The sequence below is a fragment of the Lupinus angustifolius genome, chromosome LG11, assembly GCF_001865875.1.
Source record: "Lupinus angustifolius cultivar Tanjil chromosome LG11, LupAngTanjil_v1.0, whole genome shotgun sequence".
NCBI classification, from domain to species: domain Eukaryota; kingdom Viridiplantae; phylum Streptophyta; class Magnoliopsida; order Fabales; family Fabaceae; genus Lupinus; species Lupinus angustifolius.
Genome location: NC_032019.1, coordinates 3,037,101 through 3,062,586, shown reverse-complemented (window position 1 = coordinate 3,062,586; position 25,486 = coordinate 3,037,101). Strand labels below are relative to the sequence as shown.

The 25,486-nt window shown below is 34.1% G+C and overlaps 5 protein-coding genes across 7 annotated transcripts; 3 read left to right on the top strand and 2 right to left on the bottom strand.

Annotated features, from left to right (window-relative positions):
- Nucleotides 915–5,331, bottom strand: LOC109360991 (autophagy-related protein 13a-like). The gene is made up of 4 exons (XM_019606257.1): nucleotides 4,959–5,331; nucleotides 3,097–4,656; nucleotides 2,831–3,012; nucleotides 915–1,326 (listed from the first exon to the last, which is right to left on the bottom strand). Exons 2-4 carry the CDS (start codon nucleotides 4,402–4,404, stop codon nucleotides 1,017–1,019), a joined length of 1,800 nt encoding a protein of 599 aa, XP_019461802.1. The 5' UTR covers nucleotides 4,405–4,656; nucleotides 4,959–5,331; the 3' UTR covers nucleotides 915–1,016.
- LOC109360037 (protein RESPONSE TO LOW SULFUR 3-like) lies at nucleotides 11,977–12,643 on the top strand. The gene has a single exon (XM_019604780.1). It carries the CDS (start codon nucleotides 12,047–12,049, stop codon nucleotides 12,338–12,340), a length of 294 nt encoding a protein of 97 aa, XP_019460325.1. The 5' UTR covers nucleotides 11,977–12,046; the 3' UTR covers nucleotides 12,341–12,643.
- On the bottom strand, nucleotides 14,511–17,294 carry LOC109360587. The gene is made up of 2 exons (XM_019605583.1): nucleotides 17,156–17,294; nucleotides 14,511–16,372 (listed from the first exon to the last, which is right to left on the bottom strand). Exon 2 carries the CDS (start codon nucleotides 16,294–16,296, stop codon nucleotides 15,859–15,861), a length of 438 nt encoding a protein of 145 aa, XP_019461128.1. The 5' UTR covers nucleotides 16,297–16,372; nucleotides 17,156–17,294; the 3' UTR covers nucleotides 14,511–15,858.
- Nucleotides 17,239–21,154, top strand: LOC109360586 (probable ribonuclease P/MRP protein subunit POP5). 3 transcript variants are annotated; one of them, XM_019605580.1, is made up of 4 exons: nucleotides 17,239–17,274; nucleotides 18,791–18,997; nucleotides 19,093–19,230; nucleotides 20,648–21,152. In XM_019605580.1, the coding sequence occupies exons 2-4, from the start codon at nucleotides 18,820–18,822 to the stop codon at nucleotides 20,794–20,796; spliced, it is 465 nt and encodes a 154-aa protein (XP_019461125.1). In that variant the 5' UTR covers nucleotides 17,239–17,274; nucleotides 18,791–18,819; the 3' UTR covers nucleotides 20,797–21,152. The 3 variants fall into 3 exon arrangements, with proteins under 3 accessions (XP_019461125.1, XP_019461127.1, XP_019461124.1); XM_019605582.1 differs by lacking the exon at nucleotides 17,239–17,274 and adding an exon at nucleotides 17,885–17,900 and having other exon boundaries at nucleotides 20,648–21,154; XM_019605579.1 differs by lacking the exon at nucleotides 17,239–17,274 and adding an exon at nucleotides 17,965–18,085 and having other exon boundaries at nucleotides 20,648–21,154.
- On the top strand, nucleotides 23,596–25,158 carry LOC109360585. Its single transcript, XM_019605578.1, has 2 exons — nucleotides 23,596–23,936; nucleotides 24,474–25,158. The coding sequence occupies exons 1-2, from the start codon at nucleotides 23,775–23,777 to the stop codon at nucleotides 25,056–25,058; spliced, it is 747 nt and encodes a 248-aa protein (XP_019461123.1). The 5' UTR covers nucleotides 23,596–23,774; the 3' UTR covers nucleotides 25,059–25,158.

Sequence of the window (25,486 nt, the reverse complement as noted above, 5' to 3'; positions counted from 1 at the left end):
ATAATTTTAGATCCACTTATAAATTTAAATAATTAAATTTTTCTAATGACTCTGACTCATCTCTATAACCAAAGAGGACAGTCAGGATTTTTTATCTTTAAGGATAAAAATGTAATAATAATATAAGTTAAAGGGATAAAAGTGTCATTATCTTTTGATTTTTTTATGTATTTTTAACTAGCTGACCTCTCCAGTAATGGAGAAGAGTCTGACTCAAACTTAACTAGTTTTAGATATGTTAAATAATAGTTATATCATTACCATGTGAGAGTCTAAATATAAGAAGAAAGAAAAATTTCTTATTCACATCTATTGAATATTTATTTGTATCATATGTCATAATCTTTGTTCAGTATTGTACTCTATAGTATTCGAGATTAAATCTAACCACCAAGAAAATAGTGTAAAGTAACCGGCAAGAGAACTAGAAAATTGTCTTCTCTTTAAAGATTAAGTTGTTTTGGCAGACATTTTTATTTACATATTAAAACTTTGAAAGAGCTTCATTTCCACCCACAGTTGAGACAAAAACATATTTTTTTCATTGAAAATAGTTCAGTTAAAAAAATGTTGCTGAGCCCCATGTCTCAGAATCTGAAGTCACAACATATAAATAACCTTCCATAGGTTTACACCAAGAACTTGTAATGCAAGAATGTCATGATATAAATCCCACTATATAATCAAATAATCACATTGTCAATCACCAGAAAGATGCCCAATATACATCACAAGGACAGTTTTTCCTGTTTCATGTGTGCATCTATAGTTCTTCACAATGAAATTCACCAAGCTTTCTTCCAAAAACACAAGTTACATTTTCTAGTGTATTTTTGGTCATGATAAATAAACTTTTAGTGTATCTAGCTTCAGTCAGGATATGTACACAAATCTATTGGACCCTTTTCTTAAACCCAAAAGAAGTGATTGCTCTCTCTTAAGTCTTAAGTCAGTAATTACTCCATGAACTATTTTATGAGTTTGATGAAAAAGAAAACCCAATATTTCAGCATGCTTTAGGCTTCATCTTTGTTCAGGATCCGATTCCCACTCTTAGAAAGAAGAAGGTCTCTCATTTCTTTGTAACTCTGGAGCTCTTCAAGTGCATCGGCTGTCTTTCGAGCCATAAAAAATCCAGAAGCAGTAGCAACTCCTCCATCAAACCTGGTCTTCGGGGAATGAGACGAATAACAACTTGAATCTTGTCGCAAAGGAGGTGCTGTTCTAAGCATGTGCACAAGAACACCAACAGCAGCATCTTGTGATTTTCTGCCTATTGGTAGTGATGAAGTGGCCTCTGAAGCACTCTTCCCATCCAGATTATGACTGTTTGTCCATAAACCAACAAAAAGGCAAAAAAATAGCACAATTAGATATTAATGTACAAGTCGTGAAAATTTACAGGAACGCCTATAAAGGCGGATAAAAATCAAAGCACGAAATTACACGACATGGCATGGTAAAACAGCATTTCCATACATCTAAGAAAAGCTTAAGTAGTATTCTCAACCTGCCCATTCTATATAATTCCTTCTTATAAACAAGGAATCTATAAAACAGCCAGAGAACAGCAAAATGTAATTCAAGAAGTTATCACTAGTCCCCAAAAGGATCGGTTAATAGTCCCAGACTTTCAAAGAAAGGAACACTAGGAGCATGTTATTACTGGCAGATAATGATATGAAGTTGCATCTTCCCATAGTAACAACTAACAAGCACTATATAAGCTGCCAAAGTAGAATCCATCATGGTAGATTTCAGGTGCAGCAAATGCCAAGCAGACACATGTAGTTGGCAACTCACTGCCCCCATATCCTAATATATGGAAAAGCTAAGGCAGCGATAGATATGGCTGAGTATTGAGTTATCCTAAGCTAACAAACTATGTTTGTCTAGATTAATTGAAACTTATCTAGTTTTATATAAAATGAAGAAGCATGCCCATTATTATAAGTCACTCAGAAAATAAAATGTCAGGGAGAGAAACAATCCCCACCAAGAACAACAACAAAACCTTTTTCCTACTAGGTGATGTTGGTTACATGGACCAAGGCATCAAACAATGTCATTTGTTCTATTGTAAATCGTATCTTCAGAAAGATTAATTAAATACAGGTCCGTGTTAATGGTTTTACCTTTAGTTTGTTTAGTTCTCCCTCTACTTCTAACCAATGGAATATTCTCAATTTATTGAAGCTTCTAAAATGAGCTTCTGCCATCTTTTTCGTGATAGGAACTACTCTTACCATCCATCTAATGGATTCATTCCTAATATTGTTTTATCATTCATTTTACGCTACATCCTCATCTTTGCAACATTGAGCTTATGCTCTTGTAGGCTTTTTAATGTCTAACACTAGGTATCAAACAACATTGCCAACATATAATTGAGGGGAAAATATTCCTTGAAACTTGATCGACACTTTTTATCACAAATAATAAGGCCAAAATGCATCCATTTCATCCATAAACAACCGCTAGAAAATATATAGTCATAAATACACTTTATTGAAAAAATTTCTGCACTTTTGGTTTCTCATTAGCATACCATAGAATATGAATAACCATATGTTCTTTCTCTTTTGAAGGCATACATATGATTAGAACTTTCTCTTTTGCTTTCTAATTTGGACAAGTTACACATCCAATACGATCTTTAATCATCTAGAAATGGTATTTAAAAAAAATATTGCAGGAGGAATCACTAGAATTATCATCGAGGAAGGAGCTCCGCTAAAAACAAAAAAGGTTCAGATCAAGATAATAACTAATTGACGGCGAGTATAAATGCATATGACTTTAGTTGTGAATGACAAAGTATATAAAGTACCTGGGTTGAGCAACTGGAATATCAACATCATCAACATCAAAGGGACATGTAAAATCACCATCATCCAAGTCATCCTGAAAAGATAATCTGCTTGAGCTTCTAGAAAATCCAATCCGTGGTGAGTCACTTGAAGATAACAATCCTGAGAATCTCCCTGAATCATCCTTGTTATCTCTGGCAATCTATGAAGCATATACAAGTTTCATCAAACAGCAAAAACATATTTGATTTAAACTTCAGGCATATAAATCCAGAGCCAAGGTTACCTTTAGACCAGCATAATTTGTCATCCCATGATGTGCCTCTCCAATCCTTGAAGCTTCTACTTTCCTGAATGACCTGACTCCAGATGAAGACTCATGCGACGAAGAATCAATCCTTCTGGGGGATAAAGGGGGTAGGGGATTTCTACTTGGATCTGAAAAATTGGGAGAGAGGTTTCTAGAACTTTTGCCCATCATTGGAAGAGGTATAGTAACAGGGGCTGATTCAGAACGTATTCGAGTTTGCATTGGAATGCCACTAGATAAGTGTGTAGGCGGTGATGGAGATGGTGAGGATGAGAATGGAGGAGAAAGATGCTCATCATAACCTGTAGAGCGTTGCCGGTAGTTTTGAACTCGGACACCATAATTATCAGTGGGTGGAGATGGGAAACCATATGGCTTGGGAGAACCGCGATATACAGGTGGGGATCCAACATACGGTTGGTTCTGTACAAAAGGTGCCGCCTTATGGAAGCCACTTGTCCAGCTATGAGGGCGTCCAAATGGCGCAGAAGATGGAGGTTCTACCCCTCTCAGTGGAAAGGAAGTGGGGTGAAAACCCTTCTCTGAGTTACGGAAAGACCTCAGAGGGTCAGTATTTGGACTTCCAACATAATCAGTAATTATTTTTGGCCGCAATGCTGGTGAACACTGAAGGTTGTAAGCACATAGTGTGGTGCGATAGGTCACAGATATACAAAGGCGGCCCGGAGGGGCCTCAACAGGAAGGAAAGTGTGTTCTTCGAGTGTTCCCCCCTCTGCCCTTGAGAATGGATCACTAAAGGAAGATACCTTGTAAATAATATCAAAATTACAAGTATGACTTGATGTACCTAGCTGCCTAAATATCCTATAAGCTGGAAGAAGCCTCATTTGAGAATAAAGAGTGCGGAACAGCACTATTGACTTCTTATATGTCTTCTTATAAGAACCAGTAATGTCACCAGTTTGAGGAGCCATTACTCGAGGACACTCATACTGAACAACCCACCTCTCTATAACTGTCTCCACAGAAGACCCAGTCCCTTCATGAACTAGTATAATGTCAATTATCATTGGATCCATCAAATTTTTGTGCCAGAAGTTCAAGTTATCTAAAGCAGAAGGTCTATCACCTAATACTAAATTAAACCATTTATCACTCTTCCTCGCACGAGACCCCGTTGACAATTCACCACTTCTATCATGTGGACGCAACGAAGGAACCCTCGAGTCCAGGATGATGTGTAAGCTCTTCAAAAGAAATTGATAAACAATCTGTTCCAATTTGCTAGATTCAGGCTGCATGTTATTACTATGCAGATCCATCCAGGCCCGGGAAGAACAAAATAATAATTCCTAATTATGCTCCCCCTTCAACATAGAGTATATCTTTACCATAAGAAGATCCTTAACCAGAAAATTCACTCTTTATCAAACTCATACAAGTCTATAAAATAATAGGAAACTCCAAAAACCCATGAGATAAATAAATCACATAGCCTCACAGCATCACCTCAGTGATCATCAATCAATATACGATATCAGCAGCATCAAGAGAAACCAGAATCATGGATCACTCTGATAATACAAAAAACAATAAACAAACATCCATAAGCACATATTTAGAGCAACATGTCAACACCATCAAATTCAACTGCAATGCAGATTTTAAACATGCCCATGAAAATAAAAACCAACTGGGTACACAGATCATGGCAATTATCGAGTAATAAAAAACAAAAGATATTTTTTTTTACATCTTCAAAAAAAGACAAAATCATCGTCATCATGGGTATATCTAAGATTAAAAAACGAATCTTTTATCAAATAGGTAGTGACAGTGAATTTCTAGAGAAAGGTGAAAAAGGGAAAATACTCACATGGTAGAAGAAGGTGATGATGGGTATGGTTATGGTAACATTGAAAGAGAAACGCCATGGCCTAACATAAAGAAAGTTGCGTAGAAACACAGTGCTATAGCGTTATCTCTCTTCAACTCAAATTATTATTAATTATTTATAAAACTCAATTATTATATGATATTACGTTGATAAATGATTAAAGGTTGAGAAATTGAAGGGTAAAGAAGAGAAAAATGAATTCAGGTTGTATCTGCACCAACCCTTCAATTATGTCAGGCATCAAAGCACTCTCTGATTGGTGTTTCTATCTGATTCATTCTAGTTGGCGAATCCTGTGGATTACAACATAAATAATTTTAATTTCAGATCAGTTTTTTTATTTTATTTATTTATTTGTTGTTGATGAAAAGTTTGAAATTGTAAAGTGGCAATCTTTTTGAACCAGTAGGATACACAGTTATCAATTTTAAAGAAAGTTCATTAATGTCATCACTTTAGAAGATAGATTCTATCTACTCGATTAATAGAAATACAAATACTTGATTTTATTTATATTTTCAATAATAAAGATATTATTCTATTATATATAAAAAGATAAAGAGAATCCTTACTCTTACCTAATGGTCTAAACAATTAATATGAAATTTTGATCTTCAATGTTGTCCTTTTAACATAAAATATTGTGATAGGATTTTCATGATCATATAGTTATGCATGAAATCTCATTTTATTTCCTGATTTTTTAATATAAGTTTGCTTTAAAAAAAATATAAAATTTAAATTGATTCTCAAAAAAGTTAAAATAATCTTTTATAGAGACTAAAGTATGTTAAAAATGTCAATTTTCAACTTACATTTAAATTTTCTAGAACAAAGTTGAGATTTTAAACAAATTTAAAAAGTATGTTAAAAATATAAAATTATTATTTTTTTCTTGTTTTAATTATTTAATTTTATTCTATAAAAAGTGTTTTCTCAATAAAAAATAACTTCCTTTTTAGCTTAGAATCTTCAATTTTGTGCAAACGGATTTTCTTCATCTCATTTCTCATTAGTTTCAAATACTACTCTTGCTAATTTCAAAAATTGCTCACCCTAATTTTTTTTCTTTTCAAAAAATGATTATCCTTTGATTATATTTTTTCTTCAAATGTCTTATTTGTCGGAATTCAAAATGTAATTTTAAGAAATTGAAAATGGTTCTTCCTATTTACATCTGTTTTCCTCAAAATGGTCATTTTTCTTTCTATTTTATATTCAGAAGTTACCAATATATTACAAATTATAATGGTTTTGTAAATCTAGTTTTCATTTAAAATTTTCTAGCTATTGGTGTATCTAGCTATAAAACAAAGTAAACGATTAGTGAAAAATCATATAACAATTGTGACTAACCTTTTTCTTATAAATAAAGTGTATTAAAAGGAGATAAGAGGTGCTAACCTCAATACAAAACAGATAAACTATTAAAATATGATTATAGTTTATATTTTATTTTCTTTATTGTAAGGCTAAAATGTTTAATATAATTTTGGACATGTTTTAAATCTATTTTTAAGTAGAAAATCTGACATATATTACTTGAACTGGTCTTTATTTTTACCTAGGCTGCAACATCAACTTGACATCTCCAAAAGCCAACTTATTTCAAGTCCTTACCACATGATACAATTTTTACGCGTGGTTTATGTGCATGTTGAGAATTAATGAAGAAGCTACTTTGTTTTATGATAGTTTAAAATGACTTACATATTATTTTTAGTTTTGTATTCTAAAATCCCTATGAGGCAGACCTCACTATGAGAGAATAATTTGCCTATAAAAAAGTGGGTGATAATAAATTAATAAGTTTTATAGTCCATGGTCATATATAGAGCATTCGGGTATAGTTGAAGATGGATTTTTGGCTATAAGAGTAAGGAGAAGTTGTCACGTAATCATTGTCTTGAATCATTTAATTATATTATCTCTTAATCATAAATTTTCTTTAATGGTACACACAAAATGTTTATATGACTTGAGACTTCAGAATAAATGATGTCATCATTTAAGGATAAATTATTTTATCTTGACATTAAAATCATTATACATGTTTCATTTAATTATTTTCTAAAACTAATCAAAATAGTACACATGTCATATTTTTATTAACTGAAAAAGATAAATTATCTCATAAGATGATATATTTTATTCGGTTTAGACTTACTAACACGATTTTCGTAAATTACTAAAATGCCCATGCTGGAGACTATTATACATATTGACTTTAATACATATATGCAAAAGTCCCCCTACAAGAAATCAATTATACAATTTAATAAGTTGTGTAGATGATTCTCAAAACATAATATAATTTTGTATATACACAAATCACATCCGACTGGGACAAATATGTTAAAATTTAATCTAATATGTTAACAAAAATATGAAAGTAAAAAAGAAAATAAAATAAGTCAACGATATATATGACTTTAGAGTTCATGGGGTTCCAGAAACCGAAAGCATAGCTCACAAAGTGGATCCTTAATTTTGCACGCAATCTTATTGTGTACGCATTCAAATAAGAGTGGCTTGTAGAATTAATGAACACAATCCATATATTTTACACGACAACAAATCTTGCGAACAATCAAACAAATAAATAATAAAGAGTATAGAGACAAGAGAATAACACAAGACATTTGGTAACAGGTTCAGCCAATTGTGTCTACGTTATCAGAAACGTTGAGCGGCTACCACTATATATTATTAGAGAATTAGGATACATAATATAAATATATAACCTCTACCTCAACCCTTTTACATCAGCTCAAGCCCATAACTTATATCATCAATCTCCATCTTTCGCCATTGAGTTGGGGGCGCTTCATAGTCCACCATCAATGAATGTTCAGCAAGCTTGGGCAATGTCTGAACTTGTCCACGATAACCAGTTTGGTTAGTATATCAGCTACGTTTTCTGAAGTATGAACATTTTGTAATAGTATCTGCTCACAAGCTATCAACTCTCTGATATTGTGAAATCTCATATCAATATGTTTGGTCTAGCATGATACACATGGTTCTTTGCCAAAAAGATAGCATTTTGACTGTCACAATGCAGCGAAACTCCATATTGCTCAATGCCTAACTAATTTACCAGATCTCTTGTGTTATTCTCTTGTCTTGAACTCGTGCATGGTTCCTTGCCTTTATTCACCTGAACCATTTCATTGCTCACTATAATCATATTTGATCCCAAAGTCTCTCCATTTGGCATGAGCACCTCTATCAAAATTGACTGTTTCATTATGAAATCCTCATCAAACACTACATCTCTGCTCAACACTACCTTTCAGGAAACTGGATCCCAGAACTTGAACCATTTCACACATTTGGTATATCCAAAGAAGATACACCTCTTTGACTTAGGATTAAGTTTAGATCGTTCATCACTGGGTACATGTACATAAGCAGGACAACCAAATATGTGTAACATATTACAATTGACTGGGTTACCTGTCCATACTTCTTCAGTAACTTTACCATCCAACGAAGCCCATGGTGATCTATAGATGACATAACATGTCATACTAAGTTCCTCTGCCCAAAATCCTTTGGAAAGTCCAACATTCAGTCTCATACATTTGACCCTCTCTATAAGAGTTCTATTCATCCTTTCTGCAACATCATTCTGTTGAGAAGTCTTCTTCAATAAAAAGTGCCTCTGAATGCTATATTCCTCACAAAATTTCTGAAACTGTGAGTTTTTGTACTCCGTACCATTATCAGACCTCATGTATTTGATTTTTCTATCAGTCTGGTTCTCTACCTTTGCCTTTCAAACCTTGAACTTGACAAAGACTTCTGACTTATGTTTCAGAAAATATACCTAGACCTTGCGAGAAAAGTCATCAAATAAGGTAACAAAATACCTAGAACCTCCTAAGGATGGTTCCTGAGTGGGTCCCCATACATAAGTGTGGACATAATCTAGAATGCTCCGAGTCCTGTGTTGGCCAACCTTGAAACTAATTCGTGTTTGTTTCTAGACACACCATACTTGCACAAATCTAGCTTGCATTTGCGGACTCCCCTCAACAGTCCTCTTTTGCATAGTTCTTTCATGTCATGCACACTCATATATCTCAAATGCATGTGCCATAATTTTGTAGCACCATGGTCTGAATCTACTGAGATCTCTTCAACCACTCCAGTAAATCCACCTACAACTATTCTCCCTAACAACTTGTAAGTGTTCCTTGTAGTCATTTTACCCTTCATCACAGTCACATCACCTTTGCATACTCGAAGAATATCATTGTCCCCATGAGCTCTATAGCTAAATCCTTTGGCCTGCAATGTCCCCAAAGAAACCAAATTCTTCTTCAAGTCTGGTATGTGCCTAACCTCACATAATATCTTCATTACACCATCATCTATCACAATTCTGAGTTCTCTCATACTAATAATTTCACATGTTTTACTATTTCTGAGATACACAAAACCAAAATTGTCTGCCTTGTATGTGGTGAATCATTCTCTGTTTGGCGTCATGTGGTGGGAACAACCAGTGTCAAGTATCCACTCATCTGTACTATGATTTGATAATACAGATAGTAAATCAACTTCATTGTTGTAACCAGAGTCATCTTTATGTGCAACATTTGTAGATGTAGATACTCCACCTCTCTCCACTGGCTTGCTATGACTCCATTCATTGGGACAATCATTTTTGTAATGTCCGGTCTGTTTGCACTTATAGCATTCTAGTGATGTTCTGCCCCTGGAATTTGGTTTTTTCCCTTTGGGAGGATCTCCTCTGCCTTGTCTACTCCCACACGCTTGACTCCCTTTCACCTACATTATATCTTCTTTAAGTGTGGAACAGGAGTGCAAATGTGATCTCATCCAATTTGATTGAGTCTTTTTATTTGCACAACAATCTTGTAAATCAAATTTTTGATATATATTTAAAAAAAATATAGTATGGGTTCAATAGTTTCTCTTTATATTTATGTATAGATATACATTGAGCTACCCCTTGATAATCTTGTGCCATGCATGTGGGTGACTTATAAACACTGTTCTAAGATGTTTATTTATGGCTTCCATTGTAATTCGGTTTTCTTATTCTTTTGATACAAAGGTTTGAGGTTTCATAGGGTTCGGGAGCATAATTTCATAATGGAAACAAATTCTTAAGCAATTATGTCTCTTTGATTCGTTTTAGTTTCTATGTTTTCATCATCTCTCGGAGTTTGTGAATGAGATGTGATAGAAGAATTGGAACATATGTTTGAAACATGTTAATCTATAAGCTGTACTAATTAAGGTTATGGGTAATAAGGGTTACTTGAGAAAAATTTCTGATCATGTTCATCTTTTTTTGGTTTACAAGATCTTGTTTGAGAGTAAGATTTTGGAGGGGGAGGAAGGGAAAGGGTGTTGAGAGATCTTCATTCATGAATTACAACATTCTTCCATGGGCTAAGTGAAATAAGCATATAAGTGGATTTGACACTACATCTTGACTCAAAACCTTAATTAACTCATCCATTTTTGCCCAAAATTGGACTTCTTCATTCACACTTGGAATACGCAACATCTCCCCCTCAAGTATGAATTCTCATTCGAGTATTGGACACACTAGAGCTCAGCTCTCTACCCACTTGCACCACTGTTGGGTTATCCTTTCATCAATGGAACACGCCGCCTTAACCTCTCGTCAAGAAGACTTTCGACACAAGGATCACACATGGATCTACCGGCCACTTGTCGGTTCAATACTCCATTGAGCCGTCGAACCATCGGCTCTGATACCACTTGTTGGGAGATCTTCATCCATGAGTTACAACATTCCTCCATGGGCTAAGTGAAAGAAGCATATAAGTGGGTTTGACATTACATCTTGACCCAAAACCTTAAGGCATTAGGTCTATGGGTCCATCCACTTATATGCTCTTTAACTCATCCATTTTTGCCCAATGTGAGACTTCTTCATTCACACTTGAAATACCCAACAAAGAGATGGCTTTGGAAAGTCTTGCCCTTGTTTGGGAGTTGGATCAAGAAGAGAGGAAGTTTTTGGAGGGTTTCTCAAACCCTCCATATGTCTATTTTTAAAGTTTCCCCAATTTGGAAGTTTTTGGAGATAAAATGTCAAAATAACTAAATATGTTTAGTAATAATATATAATTACATATTATTATCCATTTCTTATTGTTAATTACATTTTTAATGGAAAATAAAAAAATATTCTTACATTATCATTAGTTTATCCTCCTTCATCTAAATTTCATACTCCCAAACAAGGGAGATGATTTACTTCATTTTCTCTTCCATTCCTTCCCCTTCCTAACCCTTTGATCTCTCTCCTTTCTTTTTCCTCCTAACTTCCAAACAAAGCCTAAGAAGATTCATGTGAGTAGATCAACAATTTAAGTAGCCACATGGTTATGGGATTAGGTTTTCATAGAAGTTACTGTAGATGAAAATCTATTTCTAAACCTAATAGCAAAAATGCCCAGTTGATTTAATGGGGTAATGTCACATTCCATCTTCAAGTAGATTATAAGGTCAAATATTATATTAAATAAAATATTATGTTCAATTAAAAAATGTTTAAAATTAATTATTTTCCTGTTGAAATATTATTTATTCAAAAATATTATATCCCTATTTTAAATAATTTCCTTACCATGCATACATTATATTTCTTAGGTTAAATGAACTTGGACACACCATATTAAACTATCTTACTAATTATATATTACTATTTGAATAAAATAAAAAAATAAAAAATAATATTTTGATTCATTCGAAATAAAAAATAAAATAAGATTTGTGACAAATGATCTTTGTGCTATATATATAGATGAAGATCATATGTTCTCATTCCTATCATATTTAGTTTTCTCATATAATTAGAAAATCCCATTCATTTAAAAAGAAAAATTATAAAATAATTTATTTTTGTATTATAAAAAATGCATTAACTAGTAACATGGGGTTAAGATTTTATTGGATTCCTATATATACCCATTCTCCAAAAACAAACCTCAAAGAAACCTATACCATTGTTTCTTAAATTTGTTTGTTATTAACTTCGTTTTTCCACAGCGAAGATGATGGCGACGGAGGCTGATGAAACAGCATCATCGGAGTTGAAAAAGAGGAACGAGGAACTGGAAGAGCAGCTACGGCAGAGTCGGGAAAGGGAGGAGCACATGCAACGGCAGTTTCACGCCGCAAGGGAGCAGCTGCGCGTGGCGGAGGAAGCGGAGGAGAGGCTGTGCACTCAGCTGGGTGAGCTAGAAGCAGAGGCGGTTCAGCAGGCGCGTGAATACCACGATCGGATTGTGTTCCTCATGGACCAGCTCTCCCACGCGAACTCTCTCCTCAACAACACCATCAACTAGCCCTTCTTCCATTTCCACTTCTCCATTTTTGTGATATCATCTTTTTCTTCCATTTTTTTTGTTTGGTTGTGTGAGAATCAAGGTTTCAAAAAACTCGATACAGTTTTCGGACTCTTCCTGTATGTAATGATAGCAGATCCAAATTTAAAACCATGGTAATAAACTAATAATATAAAAATTGTGTTTGAGTTTGCATTGTGGTGTGGAGCACAACTCTTATGTACATGTACGTGGATTTGAATATATAAGGTTTGCCTCATAATTTTACTGATAATAAATCCTACACATCTTTCTTGTGTGTTATTAAATTTCATCATCTTTTTTGTTAAGAGTTAAAAAATAAAATAAAATATTACGTCTTACCCAATACCTCTCTAGTATTTTGTGGTTACATGCCAATTGTAAAAGAGCAACATTATATGAACATCAAACTCAAATAATGTCAGATTCATAAGCTTTGCAAGTGAAAGTCCTGGTGGCATATGGTTGGATTGGCAAATTATCCAATGCAGCAGTGCTGATCTGACCCAAATCCCTCATTGACTCTTACATCCAACCACACCAATATCACCTCTATGGGGCAGCCTATAACTATGCATATTTATGAATATAAAAAACCATTGTATAATTAAAACTCCTCCTCTGTTGATATCAGTCACACACAACTTGTGGCAATTACATTACAGGCACTACCACCATATACACCTTGTGGAAGAGCAAGTAGTGGTAGGTTGTAGCCATCTAGCATGTTGATGTCATAATAGTCTTGGTCATTGCCTCATAAAAGAAATCCGATGTCCCAGATTCTGTCTCATATGTAGTCTCGCACAAATGACAATGAAACAAAAACATCAATAATAATAAAAGATTTCAAAGATTTTCATTGACGCGAGACAACATATGAGACAACATATATCTGTTCCATTGCCTCCTCCGAGTGTTATCTCAAATAGAGCCAACAACATTGCCATCACATTCCAGCCCTCCACCACAGTCACCAGTTTGGCATTTACCCAGTCTTGTTGCATCAAACATAACAACCAGTCCTTGCCCATCTATCTGACCACCCTGGAACACTTGTAAGTTTGACACTTTGGCCTGGCTCCAGCCAGAATTCGGTCATTGGAAGTGAAGGTGTGTCTGCACCGGAGTGTGTAAGGGGTGGCCCAGTGCACAGGGCTTTGTGTGCTATGACTTAAGTTATGCATTACAAAACCAGAACTTAAAGTTGCTTTGATGAAATTCACAGCCACAAGACAAGCTTCACGGGTGTAGTAATTTAGAAGCAATTATTTACCTATGTTGTTTCATGGGAAATGGTACAAATAAGGAAATCTATGATTGGGATTCCACCGTGTATGAAATTGCATAGGACCATTCTATTAAGAAGAGTGACATAGGATTCCTCCTACAACATCTACATGGAAGACCATTGACTAGGTAATACATAAGAGGGAAACTTCCGAAGGCATATTGCCTTTAGTACACCTAGCAGGTTAATAGTTAATACAGTACAAACCCTTTGACCTCTGTGCAGTGACTTCAGAACATTGACATGTACCAACTACTAATTACCTTTCATGCCAAGAAAACAACAACTTTTGAACAGTTGTCGACCACGACCTCCTTCAAACATGCTAATCATATTGTTGAGACTTGAGAGACTGAGTGGCTCCATCTTGATGGTATCCACTACTAAAGTCAAATGTGAAAGATTTAAAATTTAAGCATTAACTTTTGGATTTTATTATACAGGAAGAAACTTCATACAATTTTGTTACCTTTTGGGAATTCCATATTTTGATAAAGAAAACAAAATTTTCTCTACAGTAGTACAGATATTGTAAATAGATCTAAAAACGCATGGAAGCATTATCTGTCATCAAGTTTTTTTCCTGTAAAATCATTAAAAATAAGAAAATTTTCAAACCGGTTTTTTCCAGTACTCTTAAATTCGTGAGACTTCAAATATGATTGCCTATGAGAAATGGGCAAAGTAATTGGCATTAAAATAAAACAGTCAATAAAGTTAGGATATACGTGAAAGTAAACAGTTCTGAATTTCATTGATTGGATGCCACAAGTCATAAGAAAAGAGACTAGGATGTCAAAAAGAAAAATACAGATTACAAACACCTCTGGCTTCACAAATGTCACAAAAACTTAAATCTGCTTATGTACTCACAAAAAAATTACATCTGCTTAGAACAATCAGAAGTACAAGATTGAACAGAAACCATAAACAAGGCTATTTGGAGGATTGTTGACTACTTTCAAACAGAAGCTTACTACTTCCAATCTTCCAATACAAAGAGGAACAATAAGCAAGTTTGACAGATAGATGGTGATTATGATGATATACAAAGAGGTCCCACATTATTAGCTCAATGTCACTATCTACTAGAAATAAATCAAGTAATGGAGAGTTAAACAGAGTTTAGAATTTTAAATGCACGTTAAACATTCAGTATGCCTACTTTTTCAGCTTTCCATTCTGTGTCTGTATCGTCTATGGCCATTACCATAACTGCTCTTACCTTGGCATTAAGTACCAAGATTACCCACTTAATCTTGAACTCTTTACAGCTCAATTGCTGTCTCCTCTTCCAACTTCACCAAAGACAGAAAAACTGTTGCAAAAGTGGCAATGCCTGTGCCTACATCAAGAAAATAAGCATTTATCAGCACTTCATGTTATAACAGAGGCTAGAGCACTTCAAAATTGTATGAATTAATTCAGTATTGCAACACAAATGTTTTGAATGCTCATTTGTAGCACATGCTTCAAGACCTGCACAAGTTACATTAACTTCAAAGTTGAAACAACCAGCGGTCAATAAAGTCATGGAAAAAACATAATAGATAACTCTGACAAATGAAAACGCGAACTAGATCATCTCCCTTGAGCCTGTAACAGAAATAGGAAGACTTAGGAAGCACCATCTAACCCAGTTTTGACCAGATAGCATGCCAACAATTTCGTTCAAACGAAGCTGGACAGAGTATGAGATTACAGACCCTGAATAGATTTGACAGCCAAAAATCTGTTCTAAAAAGAATTAAGGATAACAACTTGAAAGAACATAACACAAGAAAGTACTAGTAATGAATACAACACTGCTATAACAGGGCTGCTTTGTTATTACAGATACACTCATAAACATCATTCAGGTCCAAATCAAATTCGACCAAACTACATCCCAATGTCAGCCATAATAGTATGATTCTCACTAAGGTTAGCAAGAAACTACAGTCAATTCGAGTGTCATATAGGTGTGAACAGAGCCAGCTCAAATCCCCACTCAACAGCGCAGCCACTTTAAACATGCTACATTACATGAATACTAACAACACTAATGTTAAGGTGTTCCTACAGCAGATGGGGACACATCATGTCCACCAATAAGTAATCCATAATTGTTCAAAGTTCCATTATTGATACTGATGATAGAAAAAGTAAAAAAAAAACTTCAAAAGACAAAAGAAATGAAAAGGAGTCTTCGCAGAATATAATATATCTAGCTCATATCCATGCCATCTCCAACTTGGCTGCAGATAGGACTGACAGCAGAGAAAGATCTCTCGAAAGGAGAAGGGTGGAATTGTGCATCGCGTCTGCGCTTAAAGCTATAACCATCAGTAGTCGAATTCTCCGCATCAAGCTTTCTACAAACACCTCTCACAGCTTGCTCCTCTGCCTGTGTAAGGGGAAACATTTGACCACTTGCTAGGCAAAGAGAGGTATGGTTATCATACAAAATCCTCTGGTTACAGTTTTTATCGCAGATATGAGTCAGCCTTGTTAGCTTGCAGCGATACATGTTTCCACAAACATGTTCATTTTCACATTTCCAGTTGCATTTGTGTACAGGAACTGGACCATCATGGCCCAAAATACTTGACAGATAAATAACATTTGCAGGGGCTGCAACCAAAGATTTTCCATATACCTCCATTCCTTCAGTTCAAATAGTAGCGACTTCTAAGATTCCAATCTAAAACACTCCAACTTCAATGCCTTGCCTAAATTGTCTGCAGGACCCACCACAACAACACACAATTCAGTCAAACTCAACAGAAACCGACCAACAACAACTGAAACTCTTCTATAATCAGCCAACCTTATTCTATAAACAAATATTGCTTAACCTTGCTTGTAAACAAAATACTAATTTCACAAACTTCCATGATTGTTTCCCTTTCAGGACAAGTTCTAAGACGTGTGTTAAACCGGAAAACTGCTTCTATAAGTTAGATATAATTCCTTGAATATTAGCCTATGAAAATAGGGAACCCAACCACAAAATTAACAAGCCCTGAACCAACCACAGCCAAAAAAATGGAATAGTGATGAGCTAACTCATATGGATTATCATAAAGAGATCAAATTCAGAAAGCGTAAACAGAAATTACAAATATTTAGTTTACTAACTTTCTGTTTCAGGCTAATAAGACAAATAACGTTCGTTCTATGCCTCTACATATATCCACAAGCAGTAGATCTAAACCAAGGCCAATCAAAATTTTCAAAACAACACATGACTTGACAATTAACACAAACATTATTGAAAATTAATAAATTAAACACCTTGAAACCCCTCAGAGTAAAGAACTAAAGATTATGTGATAAATAATCATCCTCACGACATAATCATTCCTTCTAAGCACCGAGACAAAAAAAACTGAATAATTATCTCCAAAAATAATTCATAAAAAAATGAACATTAAGATTATTATATAAATCAAAATTATAATGACAATTGCAGCAACCAAAGAAGAGAAAAAGGAATGAAAACGGAATGAAAAAGAACTTACAAGTCTTCTACAAAGTCAACCTTCCGAGTCTTCCTCCACAGTACCTACAAAATGTGAAACAAAAAACAAAACAAAAAACTCTCTCTCTCTCTCTCTCTCTCTCTCTCTCTCTCTCCGCAGAACCTAAGCTACGCAAAAAGCAATGAAATAAGCAAAGAATGAAGCAGCATGGGTGAGGTATTTATAGAAAACCAACCCTTTTGGGTCACTGAACATGTGGGACAAAACCAATCCAAATTTCGGGTAAATTGCGACCCAAATCTAATTTCACCCACTATCCTTTTCGACTTTGCCTTTGTCACATGCCAATTTCACTTTCATTTTTGATTAACTATCGGATCCTCTTCCAAATCATCACTTTTTCTTTAAAAAAAAAAACAAAATCAATTAAAATTAAATAACTTTTTTTCTGAGTTTAAAAATATAATTAGTTTTGGCTTTTTTTTTTTTTAAGATAATAAAGTACCTACAAGTATAAAGAGAAATTTATTTTTACTAGAATTATGATTTTTTGTCTTATTTAATTATTTTTTATAAAAATATTTTTAAAATAAACAAAACAATATATCATACTTTTATTAGTTGCAAGAGATAAGTTATAGTGTGGATAAGATATTTTTTTTAATGCACGTGCCCTGTGACGGGTCTTGTACGCTTTCAATTTTAATAAACGGAACGGATTAGTTGGAGAATTAAAGAAGGTCCTGCTGCGAAGACTTTACCCTCTTATTGAAACTCGACACGTGTAAGCTTATACAAGTTTACCATTGGGCCCAACCTAGGATTCTGGGCTTAACGGGTAAAAGCCCATGACTCGAGACCGTCTCAAATCTCGTAATCGGAGTAGATATAGGTTGCGGAACACCGCCATTGTATTGTCGTGGCTGTGAAGAAAATCTCCGGTGAATTGGCTTCTATACGAAACCCGAGGTATAATCTGTTTCCTCTATTCTTATTGGTATGAGGTAGAAGGAGTTTTTTATATATTAAATTAATAGTTGAATACCATATATTAAATTATTCAGTTTTTTTTGTCTCGGTGCTTAGAAGGAATGATTATGTCGTGAGGATGATTATTTATCACATAATCTTTAGTTCTTTACTCTGAGGGGTTTCAAGGTGTTTAATTTATTAATTTTCAATAATGTTTGTGTTAATTGTCAAGTCATGTGTTGTTTTGAAAATTTTGATTGGCCTTGGTTTAGATCTACTGCTTGTGGATATATGTAGAGGCATAGAACGAACGTTATTTGTCTTATTAGCCTGAAACAGAAAGTTAGTAAACTAAATATTTGTAATTTCTGTTTACGCTTTCTGAATTTGATCTCTTTATGATAATCCATATGAGTTAGCTCATCACTATTCCATTTTTTTGGCTGTGGTTGGTTCAGGGCTTGTTAATTTTGTGGTTGGGTTCCCTATTTTCATAGGCTAATATTCAAGGAATTATATCTAACTTATTGCATTTGTAGCATGATGTGTGTTAGAGGAGTTAATGGTGTGGTGGATGTGAAGCAAATCAAAGGCATACTTTAAAATTCCTCATTCAATCGCAGCCTAAATGCATTATGTAACGTCGTTACTTACTTACCTTTGAGTGGCTGCTTACATGTGGATATGGATATTATTTGGCAGTTTGATTGTTCGACAAAGCGCAAAGGATCATGGTGGGATTTAAAAATAGATATATGGTGATGGAGGTTTTTATGGATCCAAATAGAGACCAAGTTGGGGTTGATCCTATAATCATTACCCAGTTTAATGTCAGTAAAACAATAAGAGACAGCATCCTGGTGAATTTTGGGGAATGTGGTTTGGGTTCGGCAATAGGACCATTCCTGGGTAAGTAACATGTTGCCTGTAATGTCTTATTTTCCTACTGTTTATTATCTTCTGATTTTCTTTGATAATACTCTGACAATTTTTTTCTTGAGCAGTGAAGTATGTTAATCCAGTCACCAATCTGTGCATCATTAGAATTTCAAGAGAGGACTACCAAAAAGTATGGGCTGCAATTACAATGGTCAGAAGTATTGGAAATTACCCTGTGGTGTTTAACATGCTGGATTTATCTGGTAAGAGAAAACGTTATGCTATTGCAATTTTAGTTATTTTTTTTATAATTTGTTTTGATGGATAATATCTTCAGAGAAAAGATAATGTAGAAACTATGCTAATTTAGCTACTTGCTATCATTTCCCATTGTCTTATTTTGACAAATATTTTTCCTCAGTTGAAATTTCCCTTTGTAATCATCATATCCTAGTGCTGCTATACAGGGCACTACTTTTATCAGAAAAGCTATGCATTTTTCTGTCACTCGGATCATCATTATCATCTTTCATTCTCAATAAAATTACTTCATATTTCATAGCTAGTACATTGCCCCTAAATTGTTGTGCTTTAGCATAATAGAAAGTATGAAATGGTGGTCATCACTCATCACTGCACCAATAGTTGTGCCCCTTCCCCCAAAACACTACCTGTGTTTTGTGCTCCCCACTCGAAACCAGAGCTTCTCTTTCTGACAATCTTTTTCTGGCCAAGCAGGGCCATTTCCCAGCAAACCAGTGACATTCTGGGGGTTACTGCAGATAGCCATCCTTTGTAGGTCTGTGGTGTGTTCTTTGTGGGTGGTTAACTCCTTCCTTGCTGGTCTATGTTGCTTCTCTTTTTGAACCGTTCCCCACTCTGTTTTTTTTTCTTTTCTTTTTTTTCTGTGGTTGTGCTCTGAGTGTGATTTCGAACCATTCCCCCATGTCTTTTTTCGTTGCTGTGTTTTGAGTTCACTTTGAGCTCATTCCTGTCCCAACCTCAAGTGGTGAACTTTCTGTTTGAATTCCTTGGTTGAGTTGGCTGTTGGTTCCCTGTCCCCTCAGCTTACAATGACTCTGATCTAAACGAAGTAGAACGTATTTTGAATCTGGTTGTTTTGTTACTATAAGCTTAAGAGGCTTAACCTCATTTTGGAGTTTGTAATGCAGTCTGTTTTCCTTATGTTACTCGACTATTTTTTGTTATGAACCTGCTAATCCTCAAATTGATGAGGATTGTTTGTCTAGAGCCTCTAGAACTTTGATTAATAATGATGAATATGTCATTAATTTGGTTTTCTTAATAGCATTTATATGTTTGTAGTATAAATTATTTATATGTATCTAGTGTTTTTGGGTGTGGCTGCTCTGCACTAGCACTACTATCTAGGATTGACTACACTGATTGTAAACTAATCTATATATACCACGTCTACCCTAAGACAATTAGCCATGCATCACCTTTTGTACTTACTGATTAGAATTAGGAATTTACTAAATTGTTAATGCATAACACTATCATGCTGTTTGTTGTTTTTGATTTGTCTTTCACAAGTTTTCATGAGTTTTATTTCATCTTGCAATCTGCCATATGCATGACATCCTTATTTGCTTCTACTTAAAGTTTTAATCATTAACGTTAAACCCTGATGTGAAAAAGTTAACTCTCTTGGATCAGGAAGTATAAAGGCTTGTAAAATTGCCGCCTTGAGGTGTGAGGAATCGAAGTTTGAGCAGTTCAAACTTATGGTTGGTGATCGACTCTCACCCACGGATATTAATCGCATGAATAGCAATCTTGAAAAGATCAAATGTTTGGAGCATTAAAAATTTGGCCACCAGTGAGTGCTTCATTAAGCTTCTTTCCAACAGATTGTGTTCAATTGCTAATTTCCAGCAGCTATAATTCTAGGTGAAATTTAATCTCTATCTATTATCTATAATATGGACTCTTGTATTTAGTTTGGGTTCCCCAAATTTTCTGAAGTTTACCATTGGTAGTAGTACCTAGAATATGATATAGAGTTGCCGCTTTCAATCATGAGAGAAAAGGCTTGTCAAAATGTGTAAAAGTTCACCTTTGTTTGGTCTTAAAATTTTACATTTACAAGTTCATTGTAAATTATTAGACTCTTTGTAGTCTACCTGATTCGATAATGAGACTTGTTTTTGTTTCGACTTTTGAGCTTGGACTCAATTCTTCCTATTACTTTTCACTTTAACTCCTTAGATCTATAGTAAAAGATACAAGTTTTTGTCATGACAAATAAAGTCTCATATTGAAGAAAGTAAAGCAAGTTGAACAACATATAACTGAAATGACTCATAAACCTAATGCCTTGAGGTTTTGGGTCAAGATATAGTGTCAAACTCACTTATGATATTCACTTAGCTCACTAATGAAGAAGGCTAAACGACCCCACTCCTAAATTAGGAATAGTTTTTTTTAATCCTACAGTGTCCTTTCTGATTTTTTGGGGTATGGTCATATGCCTAAATAGGGACCCTTGCCCCTTCCAATAGTGTTTTTTCATGCAAAAGAGTTCATGGATCTAACACAAAACCTCATGTTTAAGTTATCTAAGCTCCTTTCACATGGATTAAATGAAAGCTTTGTGAATATATGATATTTTCGTAACAATTTAGCTACAAATTCTTGTCATCACGGAAATGTGGCATGTCAGCTTCGTTTGTATAGAAAAAGACATGTTAGATGCAATTACATAGCCTTAATCCATTCAATTATGCAGGTGGGTTTAACATCGTGGACTATCTTCAATGACTTTTTGTCTTGTCATTTTTTGCCAAGGTTCATTATGTACATGCTCTGTTGTCTGCCATAAACACAAATCGAATGATGCTATGCTTTGGCTCTATTCATTAGTTTATTGCTATAGATTCCAACCAAATTTTGTTTTGCTTTATGTCAAACTCTTCTGAATCACTTTATTTGCTCATCACGAAACAAATCATCTTCAAAATCCTATGAAAGACACTTTGAAACCTTTATTTCAATGGACATGTAATTTTAGTTCACATTCCATTTTACGATAATCATCTAATAAACTATATAACAAAAGGATATAGTTCACATTTTATTTTGAACCCTTACTTTAAATAATGGTAGAAAAACATATTTCTTTTTTATGGAAATTGAAAGAAAATACATAAATAAGAAATAATAGTGTGTATTTTATAATTATTTATCAGTCTATTTCTTATTTATTTATACATTTTTATCAATCATTTGATTTAAAATTAAAAAATCTCCAAACAAAACCCAACTCTAAAAAACCCTCAGAATGTTGTAGGCAAAAGAGATATATATAGTGTAGTTCTTTTTGTAACTTAGATTGACGTAAGACTATCCTTGTGAGGAAAGGCGGCGAAAATAACAGATATTGAGGACAAGTTGAGCTGTTTAATTGAAATGAAGGTATAGCACGTAAATAAAATTTTTTGTTTATACCAAAACTTTTCTCCTTAAACAAACTATTCATTTTGGGTGCATAAGTGTCTCTCTAATCAACATTGTTTCCAAGAATCGAACTCTTGATTTTTAGACATTTTGAAGATTTAGGTTTTTATATTATTAGATCAACATTGTGTTGGTATATGAAATTTTTTAATAATAATATCTAATTAATTAAAAGATGTATGCGCCTATAATGTAACAATTTTTTACGTTGTCATTGTATAATTTACAATTTATTTTTAATTATTATTAACTCTTAAATAAAAATGTTATAATAAATGGTGATATGTGTATAAATCTTTATAATGATAGTGTATAGAGATTATACTCTAATTAAAAATAATAGATGTCTATAACGTGAGAAAAAAAGTAAGGAAGAACAACAAAAATATAATGTTTAAATGATAATTTAGTTAAAACACAATAAGATAAGGATTGACAAAAACACATAAGTTTCAAATGAAGGTTGCTTCTGCAGATAACACGCACTAATGTCAATATTATTAGTATGAATATCATAAAGTATTTTGGCGTTTAATGAAGAAAGAAGGTCAAAATCCAAATTACAAAAGCAACATGAAGCTGATGCCATCAGAACCCTATTCATACCTCATCAGTATTCAGCGATTAAAGAATGTATGATCTCTCTGACGAGTTGAGTGGGTTGGTTTTGACACTTTCCATATGCATTGCATTCAATCTTCAAACACACGTCAATCCCATTCATTTCTTTCTTCTCATTAATTAATCACCCTTACCATTTATTTGGAAATAATTTGTGTTCCGCTTGGTTTAGCTTAGTTTCACTCATTAAATATTTACCTTATTGAGATAAGTGATTTACTCGAAAACTATTAGAATAACACCCCTCAAAACACACCAAAAAAAAAACACTTCTACTTATAATACAAAAGTACCAATTTTAATTTCTCATCTTTAATGGCTAAATAAGTTCGTAACAAAATTATTTCTATCTGTGGTGATCAAATTGCAATCGTGGTTGTGAAAAAATTGTAGTAAAATATAGTTGCCAAACCCTAGAAAAATATTGATTTGTTAACTCACCACAATCAAATGCCATGTGTTTTATTATTTGATGTGTGCATATAAACCCCCCACGTTTTGTTCACTAGATATATACCCTCATTTTCTCTCTTTCCATACTCACCCGTGTAGCACTTGTGCTCTCTCCATTCTTTCATCTTTTCTCAAAACCAGAAATAAGGAATATACAAAGCATATCAGATTCATTCTCGTAATCCATTTTCAGCCATATTCTTGTTACCCTTGTCTATATCTTTTCCTTGATCATTTACACACATATCATTGAATGGAAAAAAAGGTTCTTGATTTGATATTAGTCCCAACTGGTCTCCTATTAATGTTTGCATACCATTTCTGGCTCCTCGTTCGAGTCGTGAAGCACCCTACCAAAACTGTCATTGGTGTCAATGCAATCCATCGTCGTAGTTGGGTTGAAGCTATGATGGAGGTACATTTCTGTCTATATGGCTAAACAGTTTAGTTTTTTCACTCTCTTTTGCATTCAAGAACCTTAATTTTGATCCATGGGTCATGAATATATGATAATAAAAACCATGAATACAGCATTGGCGTATAACAAGCATGCACCTCAATCAAAATAGTCATATATCCTTTGATCTGTTATTATTTTTATTTATTATTTGTTATGTAAAAAATGTGATATATATATACGCGTGTGAATGCTCTCTCGATAAAAAATTTGAGGTTTCTAGGGTTACTTCTTGGCTTTGGATCAATGGGAAGAGGGGTAAAGATCATTTCTCTTTTGCGGACTGGATAGCAAACCCTATTCTTTGTCTTATGTTGTAATGACTTTTAGTTTTTTTTTTTCCCACTTCTTTCTCTCCTGTAATTATTTTCTCTCTTAATAAAATCTTTCCTGTTTCCGATAAAAAAAATATATGTGTGAATGAATATGATACATGTATTAGCAATTTTCTTTGAAAATATGTATCAGTATTGATTTAATTCATGTAACGTGAAGGATGTGCCCAAGAATGGGGTTTTAGCAGTGCAATCAATAAGGAACAACATAATGGCATCGACCCTTTTGGCTTCCACAGCCATAATGCTAGGTTCTCTCATAACAGTGTTGATGGGCACTGACAACAAGGAGAAAACCGTTACTTCAGAGTCATTTGGAGACAGGAGCCAAATTGGTTTATCCATAAAGTTCTTCTCCATATTGGTGTGTTTCATGTTTGCATTCTTGTTGAATGTGCAATCCGTTAGGTACTACAGCCATGCCAGCATCCTAATCAACGTGCCCTTCAAGAAACTGTCCCAAAACCTAAGCCACCAAATGCTAACAGTTGAGTATGTTGCAGCTACTATCAATAGAGGGAGCTATTTCTGGTCCCTTGGCTTGCGTGCTTTCTACTTCTCTGTCCCTTTGTTTATGTGGATCTTTGGACCCATTCCTATGCTGTTTTCTTGCTTTACCCTTCTTTTCATGCTATACTTCTTGGATGTCACCTTTGAGTGTGGATGGGTTGGTGCTGATGAAAATGTTGTTAAAGCTGAAGTGGATAAGCATCATATTGATATGGAAATTGGGAAGGCCAATTAGAATATTCAATCCCAGTTTTATATATGAATAAGTTTTAACTTTTTGTTGATTTAGCTTATAGGCATGTCTATCAAGGAAGCGAATGTATTGGATTATCATCATGTAAAAATGGTATCAGGGTCCTCTTTATTATTGGATAATAAAATACACAAAAAAGAAAAACAAATTTTTTATGATTCGATAATTTTAATCTTTAGATATAATATGATAGCATTTTTAACCCTAGATATAAACGTAAAATCTCTATTACCGAAGATGATTAAATGAGGATTGAAGTTAAGTCAAATCAAGTTGAATTGGAATGCATATGTCAATTACATTTGGACCTTCAAGATGGTTAAAACACATAAAATAAGAGCAGTATTTTTTATTTTGGAAAAATTGATATTAACTGCCTATGCTATTATTGTTAGATATTTCCTTATTGT